This window comes from Pocillopora verrucosa, chromosome 13 (genome assembly GCF_036669915.1).
Source record: "Pocillopora verrucosa isolate sample1 chromosome 13, ASM3666991v2, whole genome shotgun sequence".
In the NCBI taxonomy this organism is placed as follows: domain Eukaryota; kingdom Metazoa; phylum Cnidaria; class Anthozoa; order Scleractinia; family Pocilloporidae; genus Pocillopora; species Pocillopora verrucosa.
In genome coordinates this window covers 8,258,913-8,279,521 of record NC_089324.1, presented here as the reverse complement: position 1 = coordinate 8,279,521, position 20,609 = coordinate 8,258,913, and the positions used below count along the sequence as shown (strand labels likewise).

The 20,609-nt window shown below is 37.5% G+C and overlaps 2 protein-coding genes and 1 pseudogene across 2 annotated transcripts; 2 read left to right on the top strand and 1 right to left on the bottom strand.

Moving 5' to 3' along the window:
* The first annotated feature begins 1,539 nt into the window (after window positions 1-1,539).
* Window positions 1,540-2,334, top strand: LOC136277570 (E3 SUMO-protein ligase ZBED1-like). Its single transcript, XM_066159945.1, has one exon. It carries the CDS (start codon window positions 1,540-1,542, stop codon window positions 2,332-2,334), a length of 795 nt encoding a protein of 264 aa, XP_066016042.1.
* A 2,412-nt stretch (window positions 2,335-4,746) lies between these two features.
* Window positions 4,747-7,988, top strand: LOC131788553 (uncharacterized; annotated as a pseudogene).
* A 185-nt stretch (window positions 7,989-8,173) lies between these two features.
* LOC136277711 (uncharacterized) lies at window positions 8,174-9,310 on the bottom strand. Its single transcript, XM_066160252.1, has 3 exons — window positions 9,047-9,310; window positions 8,845-8,933; window positions 8,174-8,707 (listed from the first exon to the last, which is right to left on the bottom strand). Exons 1-3 carry the CDS (start codon window positions 9,242-9,244, stop codon window positions 8,278-8,280), a joined length of 717 nt encoding a protein of 238 aa, XP_066016349.1. The 5' UTR covers window positions 9,245-9,310; the 3' UTR covers window positions 8,174-8,277.
* Window positions 9,311-20,609: the final 11,299 nt, after the last annotated feature.

Below are 20,609 nucleotides of genomic sequence, written 5' to 3'. Positions count from 1 at the left end.
TAAGCATGAGACGACAGCAAAGTCTGTCTAGTATGATTTCCCTCAGGAAAATCGCACCTGAACATTACTTCATCCATATTGCTATGGAAACGATACTTTTTGGTGAATCACGAGAACGTTAATTTGCTGGTACTCTACGAATTACAGCAATGACAGCAAATGACAATGTGAGCACTATAAGAGTGAACTGATCAACGTCAGTGAGTTGCAATTTAAATATGCCCTTAATCTTGCTTCCGTTTCCTTAGATTGACTTGCATGTCCATAACTGTTTCTGGGAAGTATGTCAGACATTTCAGAGGTCACTTCTAATTCTCAAGTGCAATGGAAGTGCCACAAGTCTCCATTATATTTTAGTACATACTATAGTTGTAGTTGTTGTAGACAACCAAGTCTATCCTGAAAGCGATTCACGACTGAAATTCAATTTTTGCTAACAGTAACCTCGATGCAAACGCTTCTTTGTCAGGAAACTTTTATGCAGGAAAGCGCCTGAGGACTGCTGTGTGGCATTTCTTTACAAGTTCTACCGAAGTTGTGGGAACCTCACAATGCACTATCTGCTCTGATGTTGTGAAGCATGCAAACAACACGTCAAATCTATTAAAGGTATTGTCCACTGAAGTTTGAAGGGCTTTTTAATATTTTATCATAAATTGAAGATTATTCATATTTTCTTTTATAGCATTTGAAATTAAAACACCTGGCTCAGCACAAGGAAGCTGAAAACCAGAGGAAAGAGGAAGAAAAAGCATCCAAGAGGCGTAAGACCGCTGACAACCTGCAGCAGCGTACCATGTCGGAGATGGCACAAACTTGGCAAAAGTATTCACCGACATGTGTGTGAAGCAGGAACATTGATCATGCTCTTATAAGAATGATTGCAATAGACATGCAACCAGCAACCATTGTGGAGGACACCAGATTTCAGTTGCTGGTGCATTTGCTTGATTCTCAGTACCAGCTGCCCTCCAAAAGACACATAATGAGAAGTTTGCTACCTGATGTGTACACAACCCGTGCCAAAGAGATAAAGCGGGAACTTCTGCAGATTTCTCACATAGCTCTGACCAGTGACCTGTGGACACCAAGAACAACGGAAAGTTATCTTACTATCACCTGTCACTTTGTTACTTCCACATGGGAACTTAAGTCTCTGGTTCTAGAGACATTTGGGTTCAAAAAAGACCACACGACTGAGAATATTGTGGCGTCATTCCAAAAAATTGCACAAGAATGGGGAATTTCCCAAAAAGTTGTTGTGGTTACTGACAATGCTGCCAACGTTGTTGCCGATGTCAGACACACTGGTTGGACACATGTCCCTTGCTTTGTACACACCCTGAATCTAGTGGTTTCTGAGGCAATTTAGGCTGACACAAAGATTCATCAGCTCAGAAAGAGCTGCAGGGACATTGTGAGCTTTTTCCACCACAGCGTTAAGGCCTCAGAAAGCTGAAGGAGATACAACTGCAGCTAGAAATTCCTGAGAACAAACTCATCCAAGAAGTGGAAACCAGATAGAACTCAACTTACTACATGTTTGAACGCACCACAGAGCAACATCAAGCCATTATCACAGCACTTTGTCTCTCTGGTTGTAATGCAATGTGTCTTTCATCTTCTGATGTGAGCCTGCTGAAAGCTGCCATGGCCATTTTGAAACCCTTTGAGGCAACGACCGAAGAGATTTCTGCGGAGAAGCATGTCTCCATTTCTAAGGTGATACCTCTGGCAAAATCACTACAACATTTGACTGGTGCGATTACAAAAAAGGACACACCCCTGGTTTCCAACCTTAGTTACCAGATGAGACGCCACTTCACAAATATTGAAAGTGCTCGCATGCTGGTGATGTCAACCTTACTGGATCCCTGGATGAAGAAATTGGCGTTCAGTGACTCAGCAGCCGTGAGACAGGCAGAGCAGTGGGTTGTTCAGGAGATGTCAAGGCATGTCCAGACTAATGATTCCAATGAAGATAGGCAGCCCAGAAATACAACTGAAGCAGCTGGCCTGTGGGATCTCTTCAACTCAGTGGTCAAGCAATCAACATCACAAGGAACTTCAACCAGCAATGCAACACTGGAAGCCAGAAAGTATTTTAAGGAACCAGTGCTGGCAAGACTCCAAGATCCCTTACTGTGGTGGAAGGAGAATGAGCAATACTATGAACTTATTGCAAAAATTGCAAAGAAGTATCGTTGCACCCCTGGTACATCTGTTCCTGCCGAAAGGGTGTTCTCTAAAGCAGGGAAGCTAGTCTCCATGAGGTATAATCGGCTGAAGCCAAAGAATGTGAACTTGTTCTTGTTTTTAAACAAAAATATCTGAGATTTTTCTTTACCTGCTGCTATCTAAGCTCTTTTTTTTGGCTAACTTGGCTGGTTGAAAGTAGACAATAGTTACCCGATAATGTTTTTTAACGATATTGATTTTCACTTGGGGTCTAGAAATATGTATCAAGTCCCCATGTTTACTCATCGAATAGTTAGTATGGCCCTTCTGTATGGTCCTGTATACTAGGGAGGCTCTGATGTATTGAGTATTAAAGCGCAAGACCCATAATAAGTTGGGCACCCGTGTTTGGTTAGTTTAAGTGGCCTGTGCAGTAACTGGTAATATTTCATTGTGCACCTGCAGATTGCTTAAAGATTGTACCATTGCGGTCTTCTTCATTTCCTTGAGAAAATTAAAAATGTGTCCCAATAAATTGAAATTTTTCACTTGTTTGACTGTCTTGTTGATGCTACTATAGAGAACTGAACCGGAAACCGTGCGAGAGTGCCTTAATTTAGTCAATTAGATCACGTGACTTACATTTATTTCAATGACGTCAAAGTATCGATATCGATATAGATATCAACGAAAAAAGGAAATATCGTACTTGGTGTCATATCGATTCGAAAAAGCCGTATTGGCCCATCCTTAGTATGAAGTTGTGCGCTTCTCTTGAAACTGCAATCGGGCAAGCCAATAGATTCTCTTAGCTAGCCAATGACAATTCCCAAAAGATCCACGTGATCATGTACGTAATGGGGAACAAAGAAGACTCCATTTTGCGCTCATCTTTATTTCTTTTCTTGACTGTTTTGCTTAATATAACATTTCTAAAGATGGGTTTTATTGTAGTTCAATGGGAAAACAAGAGCAGCGTGAGAGTTTTAAATGTAAAGAAAGTCATTGGCACCGTGGAGTTAAAAGATGGGACAGCAGTTGACATATCGACTGGTGTGGCCATTTATACAGCTATGATTTTGAAAGTTTGTGGTAAGTAAAATTGCAATATTCGTTACATGATCAAAATCTTACCAAAGAATAGATATAACGGTTTGAATTAAGCTTACATAATGTCCAGTGCCTGCTTAAGTTTCAGTTGACTGAAACTCGAATAATTCTGAGAATCTAAACGGCTTGCATGCTGCCGTTTCTTAAGTTTACACTTTACGATTTTTTCCTGGGGGTCACGTGATGACGCCAAGCTGAACGGACGCGGCTCCGAGCTCTCTCTATGAAACTTTCAAAATTTTGATCCTTAATAGGTTACTATGACCGCGTTATAATCTTTTGAGTTTATTAATTGGTGACAAGCGAATGTCTGCTAGACGAACAAGGTCGAAAGCAAAGCAACGAACCGAAATGCCCGACACTGAAGCGAAGCTAGACGCAGTACTTGCGAAGATGGATGAATTGCTCGCCGCTAAAGATGAACAAGAGTCGAAGTTGAACGCCATCCTGATGAAGCTAGAAAGTTTGGAAAAAAGTCAAAAGAAAACCGCTCAGGATGTCGACAAATTGAAAGATAGTTATAAACTTTTAGACCACGATGTGACCGAGGTTAAAAGCGCCCTTGCAGAGAAGGCAAACCGCAAAGAGATAGATGCCCTGAACAAGAAAATTGAAGACTTGGAGAACAGGTCCAAGAGGAACAACGTGATCATATGGGGTTTAAAGGAAGGCGCCGAAAAAGATTGCAGCTCCGTAGAAGAATTCTTAGAGGAAGAACTTTTCAGTAAGCACATGGGCCTCGATAATATTGAAGTCATGCGAGCACACCGTACGAAGATCAACCAAGCGGCTGCGAGCGCTACCGCTCCACAGTCAAGGCCTATCCATGTCTACTTACTTAGATATCCTGATAAAGGACGAATTTTAAAGGCTGCAGCAAACACCCTGAAAGATAACCCTTTCTGCGACAGTCAGATATTCATATCCGACGACGTGTCAAAATCAGTTCGAAGTGAAAGAGCCAAACTATGGAAAGTTTAAGCAACTTAAAGAAAAGAGAAGGAGTCCAGTTCGCGTTCATCCCATGGTCAGTTCCCGCGCAGATACTGTATAAAGAAATCGATTCTGAAGGTCTCAAGTCCTTTAAAATCAGACATGAGTAATCCTTATGTTGCTGTTTTTTGTCATTATATACTGCGTAATTGTATTTATAGCTAAATGAACTGTATGATTTATAGTTTTGTTTACAATTTCGGCGCAGGCAAAACTGCTTGTCACTTTTAATACCATAGTATAATACAACCATTTGCCATGGAGATCTCGGCGAAAGTGTGCAGCAACCGAGATGGTAAGTGCGCTTTCGTTTGTTTGTATATTTTGTGTTGTTGTTTTGTGTCTGTGTTGTACTTCTTGTTCAAAACTTAAATTATTCTCTTACTACTTTTACATTTGTTTTGCTATTCTATTCATTTTCCGAGCAAATAGCACCATTACCAGCAATGCGAGTCATATTGCGTCTCAAATACCGTACGTCAATCAAAGATTACTTTCAAAATGGCTTCCCGAAGATACAAAGAAATGTATGGGATCTGAAATAAAATCTTATTTTTTGGCAGTTTAAATAAATTAAATTCTACGTGCCGACCTCTCGTTGATAAATAATATGCAACTGCACTACGAAGCGAAAGTTTTTTCACCGTTTCGTTTATTCGTCGAGCCGCGGAATAGAGGTAAAATAACAAAGATCTTCGGTTGTACTTCCTTTATAGTTTCATCCAAATACCTTCACTTACCTTCACTTCCATGCTTTGAGCTGTCCGTGTGTTTCATGCTTTCATCGGTGCCGACCCCTCAAAATTTTCTTCAGTTTACGATCTTTCAAATACGTTAAATAAAGCCTTCCATGATAAAATAGGAGGCCGCAAATCAATCTTGAAAATAGGGCTTTTTCACTATTAGACGTAACCTTTACCTGAGCTCGCGAATGTCCTGTATGACGCGAAGAACGACCACTTTCCATCGTTTTCTTCGTGAAAAAAGTCGCCATATTTACTTCAGCTTAGCAGCCTAGCATTTCCACGCTTTTTACCGCTGTTTTAACAATCTGCAGACTCCTACAAGCGCCAAATCGCGCCAATTATAAAAAACAAAACTTGTATCACTGTGAGCTCATTCCAGTCTGAATCGTCAAAAAATGTCTGATGTTTTGCTCGATTTCGAAAAGAAATCCCTAGAATTTCAACTTAAGGTCACTGAATCTCCTCTTTCTTATATAAAACAGCAATGCGTTCAAGAATCTCGAATAGCTCTGGCAATATACATCCCGTATCCAATTTTGATGAAATGGCATGAGCTTGTTGGAATAAAAGACGAGAGAGGAAATGAGTTAAACTACATTGACCTTCTTAATTTTTGGATTCCTGGTCGATGGTTTAAAGTAAGCAAGGAGAACGGATCAAGAATCCACGGAAGATTGAGACGTGAAGCCGGTGCAGTTGTGAACAAATACACTGGGAAGAAAGTTAGTGGAAGTAAGAGAGAAGAGGCAAACAGGAAAGGGCTAACCCTTAACATTTATGAAACTGAGCTTGTGGTGCCTCATGAAATAGAAGAGAATCTGTCTGCTGCAGAGCAAGAAATAAAAGAATGGAAATTGAGGTACAAGGATCTTGAGAAGGAGAAGGAAAGCTTGGCAAGGGGAATGATGGAAGCAATAAGAAGAAAAGAAAATGAAATGGGAGAAACGGTCAAAACTACAGAGGAAAAGTTCAGAGATATTGAAGAAAAAAATAAAGAACTTTCTGAGTACATACAAAATTTAGAGAAAAAGACTGGTTTTCTTTGCCAAGGGAAAACTATAGACAGTTTGGGAAAAAGACAGCAATCGAGAAGACTGAAGGAGCTGAAAGAAAAATCAGAAATTGCCCTCTGGTTTCTTGAGTCACATGGACTCAAGCTGTCTTTTCTCAAGGTCCAGGAGGCAGCAACTAATGAATTTCACACCCTGGAATTTGACCAGTTGTCAGCTAATGAGACTGACCAGAACAACCTAGAAACTCTTCTATTTTTACTGGACAAATTCTGTGCAAGTGATGAACTTTACCATGAGTTGTCTCTTTTGTCTGAAGATTTACCAAGGACATATTTGATCAAACAAAGGAGGAATGAACTGAATAAACTCTGTCATATTGAAAGAACACCAGGTCAATACCCTGGTGCACAACTTTCATTTTCTGAAACTCTACAAGATCACATCAAACAATTTTTGGAGTCAAATTCAAACCACAAAGGTGATGAACCAATAAAGGTAAAGATCAGTTGTGATGGTGCGAAGATGTCGAGGTCAGCAAATTTTATGATAATGTCATTCTCACTCCTTCAAACAGGGGATTTAGTTATGTCATCAAAGGGCAACAGGACAATTGGTGTAGTCAATGGCCCTGAAAAATATGAAACAATTGAGACATCATTTTCAGAAATTATCAATGACATAAATTCTGTGAATAAAAATGGGAAGATCAAGGTTAATGACAAAGAAATAGCTGTTGAATTATTTCTCGGTGGAGACTACAAGTTCTTGCTGATGGCCATGGGGATGTCTGGGGCTACCTCAGACTATGCATGCCTTTGGTGTAAGGTGCACAAGCTTTTCAGGTGGGACATGTCCAAAGATCTGTCCCATTATAACGAAGAGCTCAAGAGAACACTCCAAGAAATTAAAGAGTTAAGTTCCTCTTCAAAGAAATTTTCATGTGTGAAAAGTCCATTGTTTACTATTGAGCTTGACCACATTATTCTTGATGAATTGCATTTAATGCTGAGAGTAACTGACAAACTGACTGAAAATTTAATCACAGAAGTAATGGAGAAGGATGCAAAGCAAGATTTTAACATGGCTCGGGGTAAGGAAAAGGGTGTAAACCTTGACATTCTCATTAAAACAATCAATGAACTCGGCATAACTTTTTCTCTCTGGGAGAAAAAAAATGCTGATGGGAAAGGCAGTGGAACATATGACTGGACTAGCCTTGTTGGGTCTGACAAGAAAAAGCTGACAAAACTTTTGCCAGCAAAACTTGAAGAACTAGATATCCTGTTCCCAGAAACAAAAGAAACAGTCATCAAACTCTGGAAAGATTTTTATACACTCTACAGTTTAATCAACTCTGATTCAAATGCTGGTGACTTTTACCTTGACATTTTCCAGAAATCTAAAGACTTTGTAAATTTGTTTTGTTCACTTGGTGGTGTTCGAATAGGATATGAAAAGAAGAGAGTGACTCCTTACATGCATGCATTAGTATATCATGTACCAATGTTCATCAAAAATCATAAAAACTTCAGACAGTTCACTGGTCAAGGCATTGAAAAAATAATGATGATGCCAAGAAAATATACTTTCAAAAATCAAATAAGTGGGATGCGGCTCAGGATGTTCTGCTTCTGGAACACAGGCAGGAGGCACTAAAGCACTGCGAGAGAGAAAAAAGGCAGTACACCAAACGAAAAGCAGCTTACTGGGAGGATGGCATCATCGAGACACGAAAAAAAAGAAAGAGGGCATGTTTAAGAGAACTACAAAATGACCACAATGGAGCTGATGTACAAGGAAATAACTTAAGCGAAGATAAATACAACAAAATGACTGTTAAGCAGTTAAGACAGGAAATCAAATCTATAGGTATTAATGTGAAAGGGATTGCAAAGCTGAAAAAATGTCAATTGGTTGAGATTTTGAAGCAAAATCAGTAACTATGGCAAGCAAAGGAACAACAGATATGCAGACATGTATCACAAAATATATTTTTTAATTTGATTATTTGCAAAAATATCTTGTGAATAATTTTTAATGCTAATATGAATACTAAACTTTTGTTTGTTTATATGCTTACAACAAAATAATAACAATAATTTTGATATAGTGTATTTAATCATAAAGCATATAACTTTCTTTGATTTTCAATTGTTGCAATCACATATTCCACTAGAAATCTCTGCAAAATTATTTTGTAGATTTTCTTGTTTTATATTTATCTGTTCTAAGATAAATTAAATGTTTTTACAATCGCATGCTTTCCTGTTGACATATATCATAACTTTTTCAACTGGAAAATTTGGAGCAATTTTGACCTGACCACTGGATAAAACGTAACGTTTTTTTGAATTGTTAAGGACAGTTTTTAACTTAACAGGAAAGTCAACTGCTATTCCTTGTCCAAGTTGATTGAAATAATAGTACCAATATGGTGGAAGTTCAAATCGAGTAAAATCATTTTTTTCATAGAGTATACTAACTCCGTCTTCTGCTCTTTTACCTTTTCCTTTAAAAACGTATCTCACAATATCATGATCCATTCTAATTTCAGTGGAATAAAGAACTTTAACCGCATTCGATTTTAGGATTGAAAGAATGCCTTCCAGAAATGCAACTGATGCGCTCTGTAGTCTTTCCACGGTAACAGTGGGGTTGCTGTATGCCCTAGAAAGTTTTTAATGCAGAAAACAAAACATAAGATTGGAATCGAAAACGTGTTACGGTTAAGACGATCAAACCATCTTCTATAATGAAGCTCACATTTAAGCTTAAAATCACCATCGAAAACAAACTAAATATACCTGATAAGATGCTCATTCAAATGAGCCGAAGGCTCCCACGTGCTTGTCCACAATGGCCAGTCCTTCCATTTTACTAGGTATTCAAAGTCCTGAAATTGTCAGAGATTGATTAGAGCTGTTTATGAACTTACTTCGATTGTAGTATAAATTTCATCCGAAGTAAAATATAGCTGCAGGAACATAAAAGGGTCAATACACATACCTCGTTCTTCAATCTTCGCCGGCTGATAAGTCTCTCCACAAAATAAACTTTAGATCCGCTTTTAAATTTTCTCCTTCCTTTCAAATGAACTTCTAAATCCACTGTAGAAAGAACATTTAGTGCTTTATAATCAACTCGATTCCTCCGCGGAAATCTACTTCGCTCCATGTTTACATGAAATCTGACGCCATAGCGCATGAACAGTAGAACCTGAAGAAACTACTGACCTCGCGGACCGCGGGAGTAAAATGTCTCGGATTGCTGGTAATGCCTATTATAAATGTGATAACACTTAATTATTCTTACATTAAGAATGCATAATTCGAAAGCTAAGCCTGAAAGCATCAAATTTCTTTCCTTGAATGTTAGAGGCCTAAGCAACTTTCATAAACGTAGGGCAATTTTTCCTGGTGTAGAAAGCAAAAAGCCGATTTAATATTTTTACAAGAAACTCATTCCACAAGAGAACGACAGGATCAGTGGCGAAAAGAGTGGGGCGCTTCTATTTTATTTTCACACGGCAGTACAAATGCTAGAGGTGTTGCAATTCTCATAAAGAATAGTTTGAACATTATTATTCAACAAAGTGAAATAAGTTCGGATTGCAGGTTTATTGTTCTAAAAGCTGCTATTAACAATGAGATATACACAATTGCAAACATATATGGCCCAAACAAAGACGCCGATGCTGTCAAGTTTTATCGTAATTTATCAAAATTATTAAGAAATGACGAATTTGGTAATGAAGAAAACATTATTATAGGTGGAGATTTTAACTGTCCTCTCGACATCACACTTGACAAAAAAGGTGGTTTACCGATTCCTCGAAAATATGTAATCAACTCTATAGATGAATTGCAAAAGGAATTCAGTCTGCACGACATTTGGCGCCTAAAAAACCCAACATTGCAAAGCTTTACCTGGGGGCGTTGTTCACCTTTTATATTTTGCCGACTAGATTACTGGCTAATATCCGATAAATTACATGATTTGGTAACTAAGGTCGATATCATACCCTCGATCAAAACAGACCATTCCGCTATTTTTTTAGAACTTGAAGAAATCGAATCAAGTGGAAGAGGAGCTGGCTTCTGGAAACTAAACACTTCTCTATTGGCAAATGAAAATTATAAACATATGATAACAAACAATTTACCGACCTGGCTGGATGCAGGTAAAGATATACATGATCCCAGACTTTTGTGGTATAAGGTCAAACTCTATCATATTCTCCAAACAAATAGCTTCCATTCGACAGAAACAAGAAGAGGAATTAAATAAACGTTAACAGGAGGCAGTCCTAATGTTTCACACAAATCCTTGTAACAATACGCGTCTGGCACTAGAAAAATCTAAGCAGGATCTTGAAGCACTGTACGAGGACAAAGTAGAAGGGATTATACTACGCGCAAGAGCTCGATGGCACGAACATGGTGAAAAGAATAGCAAATATTTTTTAAATCTCGAGAAACGCAACCATGTTAAAAAGCATGTAAGAAAGCTGCACATTAGCGGTGTAATTTCTACTGACCCCTTTATGATTATGGATTCACAACGCAAATTTTATAAGAACTTATATCGTAGTAGAAATATTAATCTAGATAATGCAGAATCATCGATTTTTTTCGATAGTCCAAATTTACCCAGTATTTCACATGATTCAAGAATAATATGTGAGGGTAGAATAACTGCGGAAGAATGCCAGAACGTTCTCAAAACTTTTCCAACTGCAAAAACGCCAGGCAACGACGGGTTACCCATTGAATTTTTAAAACACCTTTTGGCCATTACTTAGTGATACTTTGATTAATTCATTTATGTCACATTGCGGCTAAGTTTAATGATAGGAAGATGCTAGAGGCTAAATGGAAACCCATTTTGAATTATAATTTAATAGATACATAGGTGTGTAAGCGAAAAAAAAAAAAAACTGTAAAAAGTAGCGTAAGAATCGCAGTCTAAGGAAGTATTATATAGTAAGTAGAATAAGTAACGTCTTGTAGGTGGTATTGTAAGTAGTGTTCGTCTTGTTTTGTAAAGTAGTGTTCTTCGTGTTGCAATTAAAAGTTTACACTTTACAATGAAATAAATCTATCAGTAAAGTTTCAAGATAACTTTTAATTAGTCACGTTTTGGAACATTCTAGACTCATAATACAAACTGTGATTAACCAAACCCGATTACATAAAGAAGCCCTCCTTGATAAAAACAAAATAAAGTGTTCAGCCCTTTTTAGTAAAGTCTATGGAAGAGATGTGCTAACTCTAGTATAAAAATCATTCAATATGGCGGATATTTCCCAATCCCAGTGCACTTTGTTAAATTAGGATTCCAATGAATGCTCTTTTCCTTATAGCTATCTAAGGCCTTGTCTGAGCTCATTTGTTTTTTCATGTCATGGAATCCAGATACAAAATGGAAAGGCTTCTTGTAGACAACCTCATTCGAGGCCAACAGAGAAAGCTGCGAGCCAAGGAAAAAGACAAACAGCAGTTAAGTCTGCAGTTTGGGATGACTTCATTCTAATTTATTGTTACAGTTACAATAAGATTTAAATTTTAAAAAATCATTATTTTTTATTTAACTGTAATTAACCCCATGGTGTGACAGAGCCCGCCTTTCTTAAGAAAATATACATACTTCTCCCAAAAGATTTTTTTTGTTTTGGTTTGATCTTCCCATAATAGAAATTCGATAGTGTTGAAGATCCCCCTTCCCCCAGACGTTTTCAGATCCTCTGTGCAAGTGCATGGGGAGAGTATGGATATTTTTTGGAACAGCAAAATGCTGATCTTTATTTTCCATGTAACACGAGTTATACCGATGGCATCCAGTTCTCATTCTGGTTGATCAGGGTCCAGAACAGTTATTCACCTAGCTTTGTTTTAGTGCGTTTAAATGAAATTGTATCCTTAAGTTTAAAAATTTTTAAGTGTTTCCATTTCTAGTTTGTCAAATGTAGATTTTACACTAAAGATATAGTTTCTGAAATGTTTACCACCATTAAATATCTTCCAAAATTTGAAACCCCAGCTTTCAAATATTGAGATTTAGTTACTCTAGCTTTCACTTGATAGTTTCCAATTTGTAAGAAGGGGAGTGAATGGTAAGAAAGAAGAGGAAAGGGCACAATGTTCCAGGTTTCAACCCTTTTTCTTTAAATATATCCAGCACTGTAGGTTAAAGTGTATAGGCATGACTTCTCACTTGGGACTGTGAGCTGAGAATTATATGATCAATAATTAGGGATCAAAGTATTTGGTCAGAATTTACCTGACTTTTTTATCTTCTCCTTCACTCCCATTTACCCCACTTCTAACACCACATGGGTGAGTATCTGGTTGAAATGCTCTGTCACAGTTTATGGATGCTTGCACTCTTTCCTCACTTAGGCTTTCATAGTTGATTTCACAAAAATTATGCAGAACAAAGCAAGCATAAATGACATGTGGCAGGTCATTTATGTTGATGTCCATTGCACATCTAAAGTAGCCAAATCTTGCTTTGAGGCATCCAAAGGCACATTCAATAACAAACTGTGCACTGCATAGCTTTAAACCAAACTAATATTCTTTTTCAAGAATGAGTTCATACTAGTTGCCACACAATACCAGAGTAAAATTTATTTGAAACGAGTCATTTCTGAAAGAGATTTCAAAGGTTTGCACGAGACATTAAGAGTTCTACCTTGGGACCTGGTAACATCAGATCCTGGTATTGACACTAGCTTAGAGAAATTCCAGGACATACCACAAAGAACTCTAAAACGGTGTTCTAGGCCTCCATGGATTGATAACAAAATTATGAAATTGATTAGAAAGAAGAAGAAACTTTGGAAATGTTTGAAAACTAATGGATCCCCTGATTTATTTCTGAAATTCAAGGATCTTAGAAGGAAGAACAAGCTTATTAATTCAAATTACCAACAGTATCTTCATTCTTTATCTGAAAACTCCAAGAAAATCCCAAGCATTTCTGGTCATTTTATTCTACTAAATCTAAGACAAAAGGAATTCCAGAAACTGTTATTTACGGAGACACCAGGTCTAGAGACTTGAATTCTAAGGTGGAACCATTCGATGTGTTTTTTCAATCTGTCTACTCTAAATCAACAACTGATGTCAATCTGTTGGCCACAACAGCTCCAGAGCTTGAAGGAATTTTTAAGTAGGATCCACATAAACAAGGCACCTGGTGTGGATAACTTACCTGCTTGTATTTTACTTACTTGTGCAAAAGATCTCTCTTACCCATTTGCTCATTTATTTAATTTATTGCTGAGGACAGGGAAAATGCCCACCTTATGGAAATCAGCCAATATTACCCCAATCCATAAGGGTGATAGTAAAGAGCTTGTACCCAACTAAAGATCCATCTCCTTATTGCCAATCCCAGCCAAGTGTTTGGAGCGTATCGTACATTCTGCTATTTATGATCATATCTCACCATTTTCAATTATTGGCAACATGGTTTGTTAAAGGTAGATCTTGTGAGACTCAACCAATTTTAACCCATCATGAATGGGCTACTGCCCTTGACAAAGGAAGACAAGTTGATGTAGTCTTTTTAGACTTTTCCAAAGCCGTTGACGAAGTAAATCACTCAGTTTGTTGAAAAAGCTGTGCAACTTTGGGATTACTGGATCATTATTACTATGGTGTGAAAGTTATTTAACCAATAATCAACAGAGAGTTGTGTTGGATGGTATATCCTCTTCCTGGTCTGATGTCTCATCTGGAGTCCCTCAGGGCTCTTTATTAGGGCCTTTATTTTCTGTTCTATTTATTAGTGACCTCCCCAAAGTGGTTCTTCATGGCAGTACTATTGCCCTTTATGCGGATGACTGCAATTGTTCCAGGATCATTGACATGGCTGGTGATATAGAATTATTTTAACAAGACATGCTCGAAAGGGTACAGAGAAGAGCTCCTAAATTTATCTTAAAGTGCAATAATCCCTATGACATTTGTTTGAAGAAGTTCAATCTCATGTCACTGGAGAAGAGAAGATTACTGACTGATGTGACATTCTTATATAAAGTAAATAATGGCAACATAAATATTGACGTGAGTAAAATTTTAGATTTCCACTCCGAAGCAGACTGCTTTTCACTCAGGTCTAAGGACTTTTTAACTTTATAGAAGAAATATGCCAGAACTATTGTCTTTAAGTATAGTTTTTTCCATTGAATAATTGACATGTGGAATCAATAATTATAAATATTTTCAAGTCTAGAGTTAAGAAATTTATTAGTGATTCTTAAGTAATTTTCCTTTTCATAAATGCATTTCTTAAATTTATTATTTTCAGTCTATTTATATTAGTCCATAGGTGATCTGTTTTTGTTCTGATAATGTAAATATTTTTAAGTCAAGAGTTAAGAAATTTATTAGTGATTCTAAAGTATTTTTCCTTTTCATAAATGCATTTCTTGAATTTATTATCTTTAGTGTATTTATATTAGTTCATAGGTTACCTGTTTTTATATGGGGTTTAGAACTCCTTTGCAGATTGTCCTTTGGCCTTTTTGACCGTAGATTGTAATAAATAAATAAACAAATGTAAAGGGAAATCAATTTGGACAAAAAGGTTTGAGTGAACTGTTCTTCAGTCAAAATAATTGTGTAAGCAATAGAGGGTTTGTTTTATCGATTAAATTAGTTTACAACAATTGATTTTGTATGTTTGAAATACATTTTTGTGTTTCTTAAAACTCCTTTACCCATAATGCCTTTCAGTAGTTCTCAAGCATGTTTTACCAAACAAGGATGGCGACTGCCCCTTCGAATTTGATTCCCGAACAAGTGAAAGAAATTGCACAAGCTGCAATCAACAGTATTAATCAGCTCACCTTGTTAATTGAGCATGGACCATCACCCACAAGTGGAACCTTAAGAATTCCTACCAATGCAAATGTAGCAGATTAGCAGAATTATAGGGGAGGTTTCTGACAGTTTCAAGAGGAGAGCTGTGCCAACAGAGACCCTGTCTCTGGAAGATACAGAAGCCCTTCTAATTCTACCTCACAGCTGTATCCAATTGTTTAGAATTTAAAGTGTTCTGCTGATCGACTGATAGCATCTGAGATAGTTTCAAAGGATGTTATGATACTTGAAATGGGGAGAGAAAATACTGACAAAAGCAGAAAATTTAATTTCTGACGGTTGAGTGACTAGGAACGAATTAGTCAGAAATTACTATTCTGATGGCACGATTGAGAGGTTTTAGTATTCTCAGGGGAGAGTTTTGAGTATTTAATGTTTTAGCGGGGAATATTAATCATTCTAGCTCAGTCAGTCTTTCTGTTTGCTGTTGTCAATTTAGTTAAATTTTTTCTATGGAGTTATGGGTTTGTTTGTACCTCTTCCCAGAGGTTCTGTGCCACTGCATTAGATGGGGAATACGTTTCCACATATTTTTTGGCCACATCTAAAGAGTGGTTTTTTAGTGGTTTTTCGTATCTGGCATGGTACACTTAATTTTTCAAGCTTTTCAAGTTAGACTTGCTCGCATATTCTATGTTGTAATAAGTATATATTACGACACATTGTTGTTGTCGCATAACTGACTGACCATTCCTCAATAAACTATTTCACATTGAATGTTTCGTGATAGTGTAGTCAGAATAGCCTGATTTAGAGAGGAGTGGACTAATCAGATCAGGTATTTGTTGAATAGTTAAATAATAATAGTTAATAGTTAAAGGAAGTCCTCTGTCTGTGGAGACCTATACATGGTTGAATAGTAGACCTAATGCCACCTTTTGCTCAGCTAGCCTGTTGAAACATCTCAGATTCAGTGGCAAGGAAATGAGACTCAGGCTACCCACCATAGATAACTGCAATGGATATGAGAGTGACCGATCTAGACGAGACCTTCTATGCCTGTAGTGAAGAACGAGATCCTGAAACAAGAGGATGTGGAGCAATGCAACCCTCAAGGCTATGTATTCCGAGCAGAGTTGAATTTGGAAGTGGATCCATTAATTGGAGCAAACATACCTGAAGCCCTACATGTGGTGATTTTATGGATGCCACTCTATCTATCCCACATTTAGAGTGAGCAGGCGCTACGGTGTCCATCCGTTTAAAAAATGTATTGAAGAAGGAGTTGGAGATTTCAATCAATGCAATCACTTTCTGGTCTGATAGCATGACTGTGTTATGCTACAATTGAAAATTGGGTTTTAGAGAGAGATTTACTTATTTTACATGTAAATTATTCTTATATTAATATTTAGCTATTTATTAGAGAGTGGTAGAGAGAGTGAGCTAGTTTAGAGATAGAATCTGTACATATCTTACATGTAAATTATTCGAATATCAATATTTTAGCTATTTACTATTTTATTTAAACTATTTTGTTGTGTTCTTACTTAGTGGTTTCATTACTGCTATTTTTTATAACTGACACATGAATAAAGTTATTATTATTATTATTATTATTATTATTATTAAACAAATCCAAGCGCCTCCACACTTATGTTGCCAACCGTGTCGCCTTCATTGGAGAGGATTCCAGTCCCTCACAGTGGAGATACATAGAGTCAAATTTTAATCCTGCAGATGATGCTTCACAGGGAGCAACTGCAGAGTCCTTCATCAAGAATGACCACTAGATAAAGGGGCTGGTGTTTCTGGTGAAATAGAAATCTGAATGGGGAAGGTCCCCTCTGTGTGGTGCAGAATTGGAAGAAGATGACCCAGAGGTTAAACATCTTGTGCCTACATTCTGGCCCCTCAAAGGCCTATTTCCAACCTTGATGCAACGCGAGCTGCAAAACAATTTCGTGTAACAAAAAATTTCCAGAAACTTTCTAAAATTGTCCTTGTCAAGAGCCATCCGAGTCATTTAGTCAATTTTTTTGTGGTAAATACACTCGCCGTTCATCATTTAAGAGTTTTCTCAAAGTATTTTAAATTTGGAGATTGTGCCTTCGAAGTGAAAGGTTTCTAACAATATGGCGGCCGCTGCAAGCTGACTTCATGTTGGAAGACCAAAATTACCTGGCTCACTGAAGACGGTAGGTCTGAGAGAATCCGTATTTAATCGATGGAGAGACAGGAAACAAAGTAGTGGGTTTGCAGAAAATTGAATAGTGAGTTTGCAGAATTTCTCTTGCATCAAAGGTGAGGTTTTTTAAAGTCATGCTGGATGATGGCATTTTTATTAATGACGAGCTCACTCCATCAAAAATTGTCTACTGTTTTCCTTGTGACATTTTAGAACGAGCATCAACACTGGCCATGGATTTGAAGAGATGGATTTATTGTTTTCTCATGAAAATGTTTCTGGTAGGCATGTTACTAATGCAGAGACCATGTGTCACATAATTTGTCCAGCTTTGTTAGTGAGCAGGTATTATACATCTCTTTACTTTTCTTTTCTAGTAGAAGTTCCAGTAATTTCTACACCAATTCATAGAAGCATGCACCAAGTTTTGTGGATGTGACACGGGAAACTCTTGACAGCTGCAATCAACCAAGCCAATTGCAAACCAGAAGGGAGTTGTTTGACCAAAACAAAAAGAGCTTTACTGGCAATCCGTTCTCTCTTGTTATGCATGGGTGGCAGAGATGTTGATTTTAACAGCCTGTCTGAAGATGATGTTTCAGAAGAAGTTGTACATGTGGTTTCTTGTTATGACAATCATCATTTTCCTGATTTGGAGCAAAGGTATCATTCTAAATGCAACATTCTCTATAGATCATGTTGTATTTGTATCTATGCAAGTTGCAATGGTTTCATAAGTTTTGAAGAAGGAGGTCTCTCCTGATGAAGTATGCAGGCACACTTATAAACACAAGGGCTTTTGTATTTGAGACTCCTTAATTTTGACCAAAGATGGGTACTTTGCTCAGTTGCACATTATACTGTTGAGTATAAATGATCATCACAATTCACATTTCAGTCTTTGATGCAATGGTAATTGTGAAGAAGAGCTCCCCAAAAAACCTGTCGGCCGACAGTCGGCCGACAGGTTAAGAAAAAAGAAAAATTGTGTTAAAAATGAACAGTTAACGTGACATAACAATCCGTAATGGTGATGTATGACTCGACAGACTTCACCTACTTACCGATCGACGGCAAAGTTGGTAGTATGTAAAGAAACGTTTCTTCCAAAATGTTATCAGATGCGTATAGGATATATCACTTGCGTAATTTACAACACACCAGACAATCTAAGAATCGCATGGGAAGATAATTTAATCGAAAACTCGGCCAAAAACTCTGAAAACCATAAGCTACGTATCAATACAAACACTTTCGTTCAAATCGCCCAACAATGCAACGCGGCCTCTTATGGTATGTTAAGTATGTATGTATGTATGTATTTGTTGCTAGCATCGTAATCTATCTTGCAGGTTTGGGATGAATTGCTATTTCCAATTTCAAGTTTAATAAATGATACAACTGTGAATCTTTTTACTCGTTATGTTAAGTAATAAAATACTATACGTAACAATTCGATAATTAGACTTGGATGCGTGATGCGATAATTGATTTAGGCGCGCGCTACATCCTGGTCATGAGCAACATGAGGAGAGAGGGGCAGCTGTTGCCAATGAAGTTCGCGGCACGATTTTACGAGTGAAATATCTTGTATATTTCACCACGCACAAAACGGCTCCTTTAGGAGCCACCAAATCTTGAAAGTCAATTGTCAACGTATTAAACATGTTGGATGTCGTTTTCAAGCGAAAACCGAGAGAAAACATTAAGGTTTGTGTTAACGTTTCACGGACAAGCTACCGACAAGCTACCGACAGGTTACCGACACATTACCAACAGTCGGCCGACAGGTAGCCTATATTTCAGGCAAAACCTGTCGGCCGACAGTCGGCCGACAGACGGCCGACAGTCGGCCAACAGGTTTTTTGGGGAGCTCTTCTTCACAATTACCAATGCAATAATGTCTTTGTGTTTTATCTATCAAACTTTTGTACAGTGTCAATGTCATCCTAGAAAATTTGGACAGGAGTGATGTACTTAGTGACCAGTCTAGTGATGAGAGTGAGTGGAGTGTAGATGAGACAGGAAATGTTGATTATGCAGAAGTGAAAAGGAATTTGCTTAAGGAAAAGTGAGTAGCTTTAACCTCATGCAATTTTGATTATAAAACAAACACAGTTCATATCATAATTACAACTTATTTGTTTTGTGTTATATTTGTAAACATACTTGCAACAGTTGTGGTATTGCCTGTTCTACATAATGCCGCAATGTGAAAAAAAGTGTCCTGTCCAGTTTAGAGTCACAGTTAATTTTGCTTTTTCATAGCATGGACATTAGTTAAGAGGAGGATGAAAGAACCCTTTCAATGATTGACCCTTTCAGTGGTGATGATGATGCCAGTCAGAGTTCTGGACAGGCTGAAGCTCTTGGTGTTGGTCATGAGCTTCTTGTACAGGATGTTGTATAGCCTGTGGACATTGTGTTGAACAAACACCCAGAAGCGGCTATTGTCTGTGGTGGCGATGTAAATCGTTTGGATATGCAAGAATTTAAGGCTTTGTCTGGCTGGGATTTCGTGGTTGATTTTCCCACGCGGGGTAACGCGTGCTTGGATAACTGTATGACCAACCGAGCGGATCTGTTCGGTCAAGCATATTCCATACATATGCTTATTAAGACAGACCATGAAGGCTTTGTTTTACCGGCGGGATTAAAGCTTAAACCTATGTGTTACTGCCGTTATGCGTGATGTCACGCACTCATTAGCTAGATCCCGAGAGGCGCTGCGAGTTAAAAAATACATGTGCTCGATCGAAGTGGAGAATCGACTATCTTGGTTCTCTTTTCACTAAATATGATCCTCCATATAATCTAAGGAACTCTGAAAACAAACTAGCTGTTCCATTGCCTCGCACCAATTTCCTAAAAAATAGCTTTAGCTATAACGGTGCGGTTATATGGAATAGCTTGTCCCCTGAATTGCGGCAAGCAAAATCACTTCAATCCTTCCGAAATGGTTGTCGCAATTTCTTCCTCTGAATCGACAAAACACACACGGCATCTATGTAAAGCAGAATTTCCTTATTTTTTTCTATTTTACTTTTAAATTTTAGATCATGTTTATATAGATTAAAATAGATTGTAACTGTAATAATAGATTGTAATAATATTATTATTTTATCTGATAGATTTACCGTGTCTAAATAAAAATAAAGTTCAAGTTCAAGTTCAAGTTCGTTTCAACGCCCGTTTAACGTCATCGTTTATATTATAAGGACACAAACGTAAGTTTTTTTTTGGTTTCGTTTCTTGTTTGTCTAGCCTTTTTCCGTATTTATAGTTGTAAATTTCCTTTGTTTCCTTTTAGTTTTCGAAACCGTACAACGTTCGTTCAAGATTGTAAAGTCCATTTCATAATTACAAGTACGCGTGTTCAAGTTTGTGTTGTCGTACCGTTTTATGCGTGCACATTTCGTTTCGAAAAGTTTAACCCTCATCGCATACTGGTTTATTGGAACTTATCCTACGTTTATTTGCAATGTTGGGCGAACTGTTCGCCACTCATCGCTAATTTGAAGCGACTACCGAAGGATTAATTAGTGCCTAG

What these genes read in the sequence shown, in the direction of transcription:
- LOC136277570 (XM_066159945.1), top strand. Translation starts at nt 1,540, where the DNA reads ATGTTTGAACGCACCACAGAGCAACATCAAGCCATTATCACAGCACTT.
- LOC136277711 (XM_066160252.1), bottom strand. Translation starts at nt 9,244, where the DNA reads ATGCGCTATGGCGTCAGATTTCATGTAAACATGGAGCGAAGTAGATTT. An exon ending in GGCGAAGATTGAAGAACGAG is followed by an intron (nt 8,934 to 9,046) that starts GTATGTGTATTG and finishes TGACAATTTCAG; the next exon opens with GACTTTGAATACCTAGTAAA. An exon ending in TTGAATGAGCATCTTATCAG is followed by an intron (nt 8,708 to 8,844) that starts GTATATTTAGTT and finishes AAAACTTTCTAG; the next exon opens with GGCATACAGCAACCCCACTG.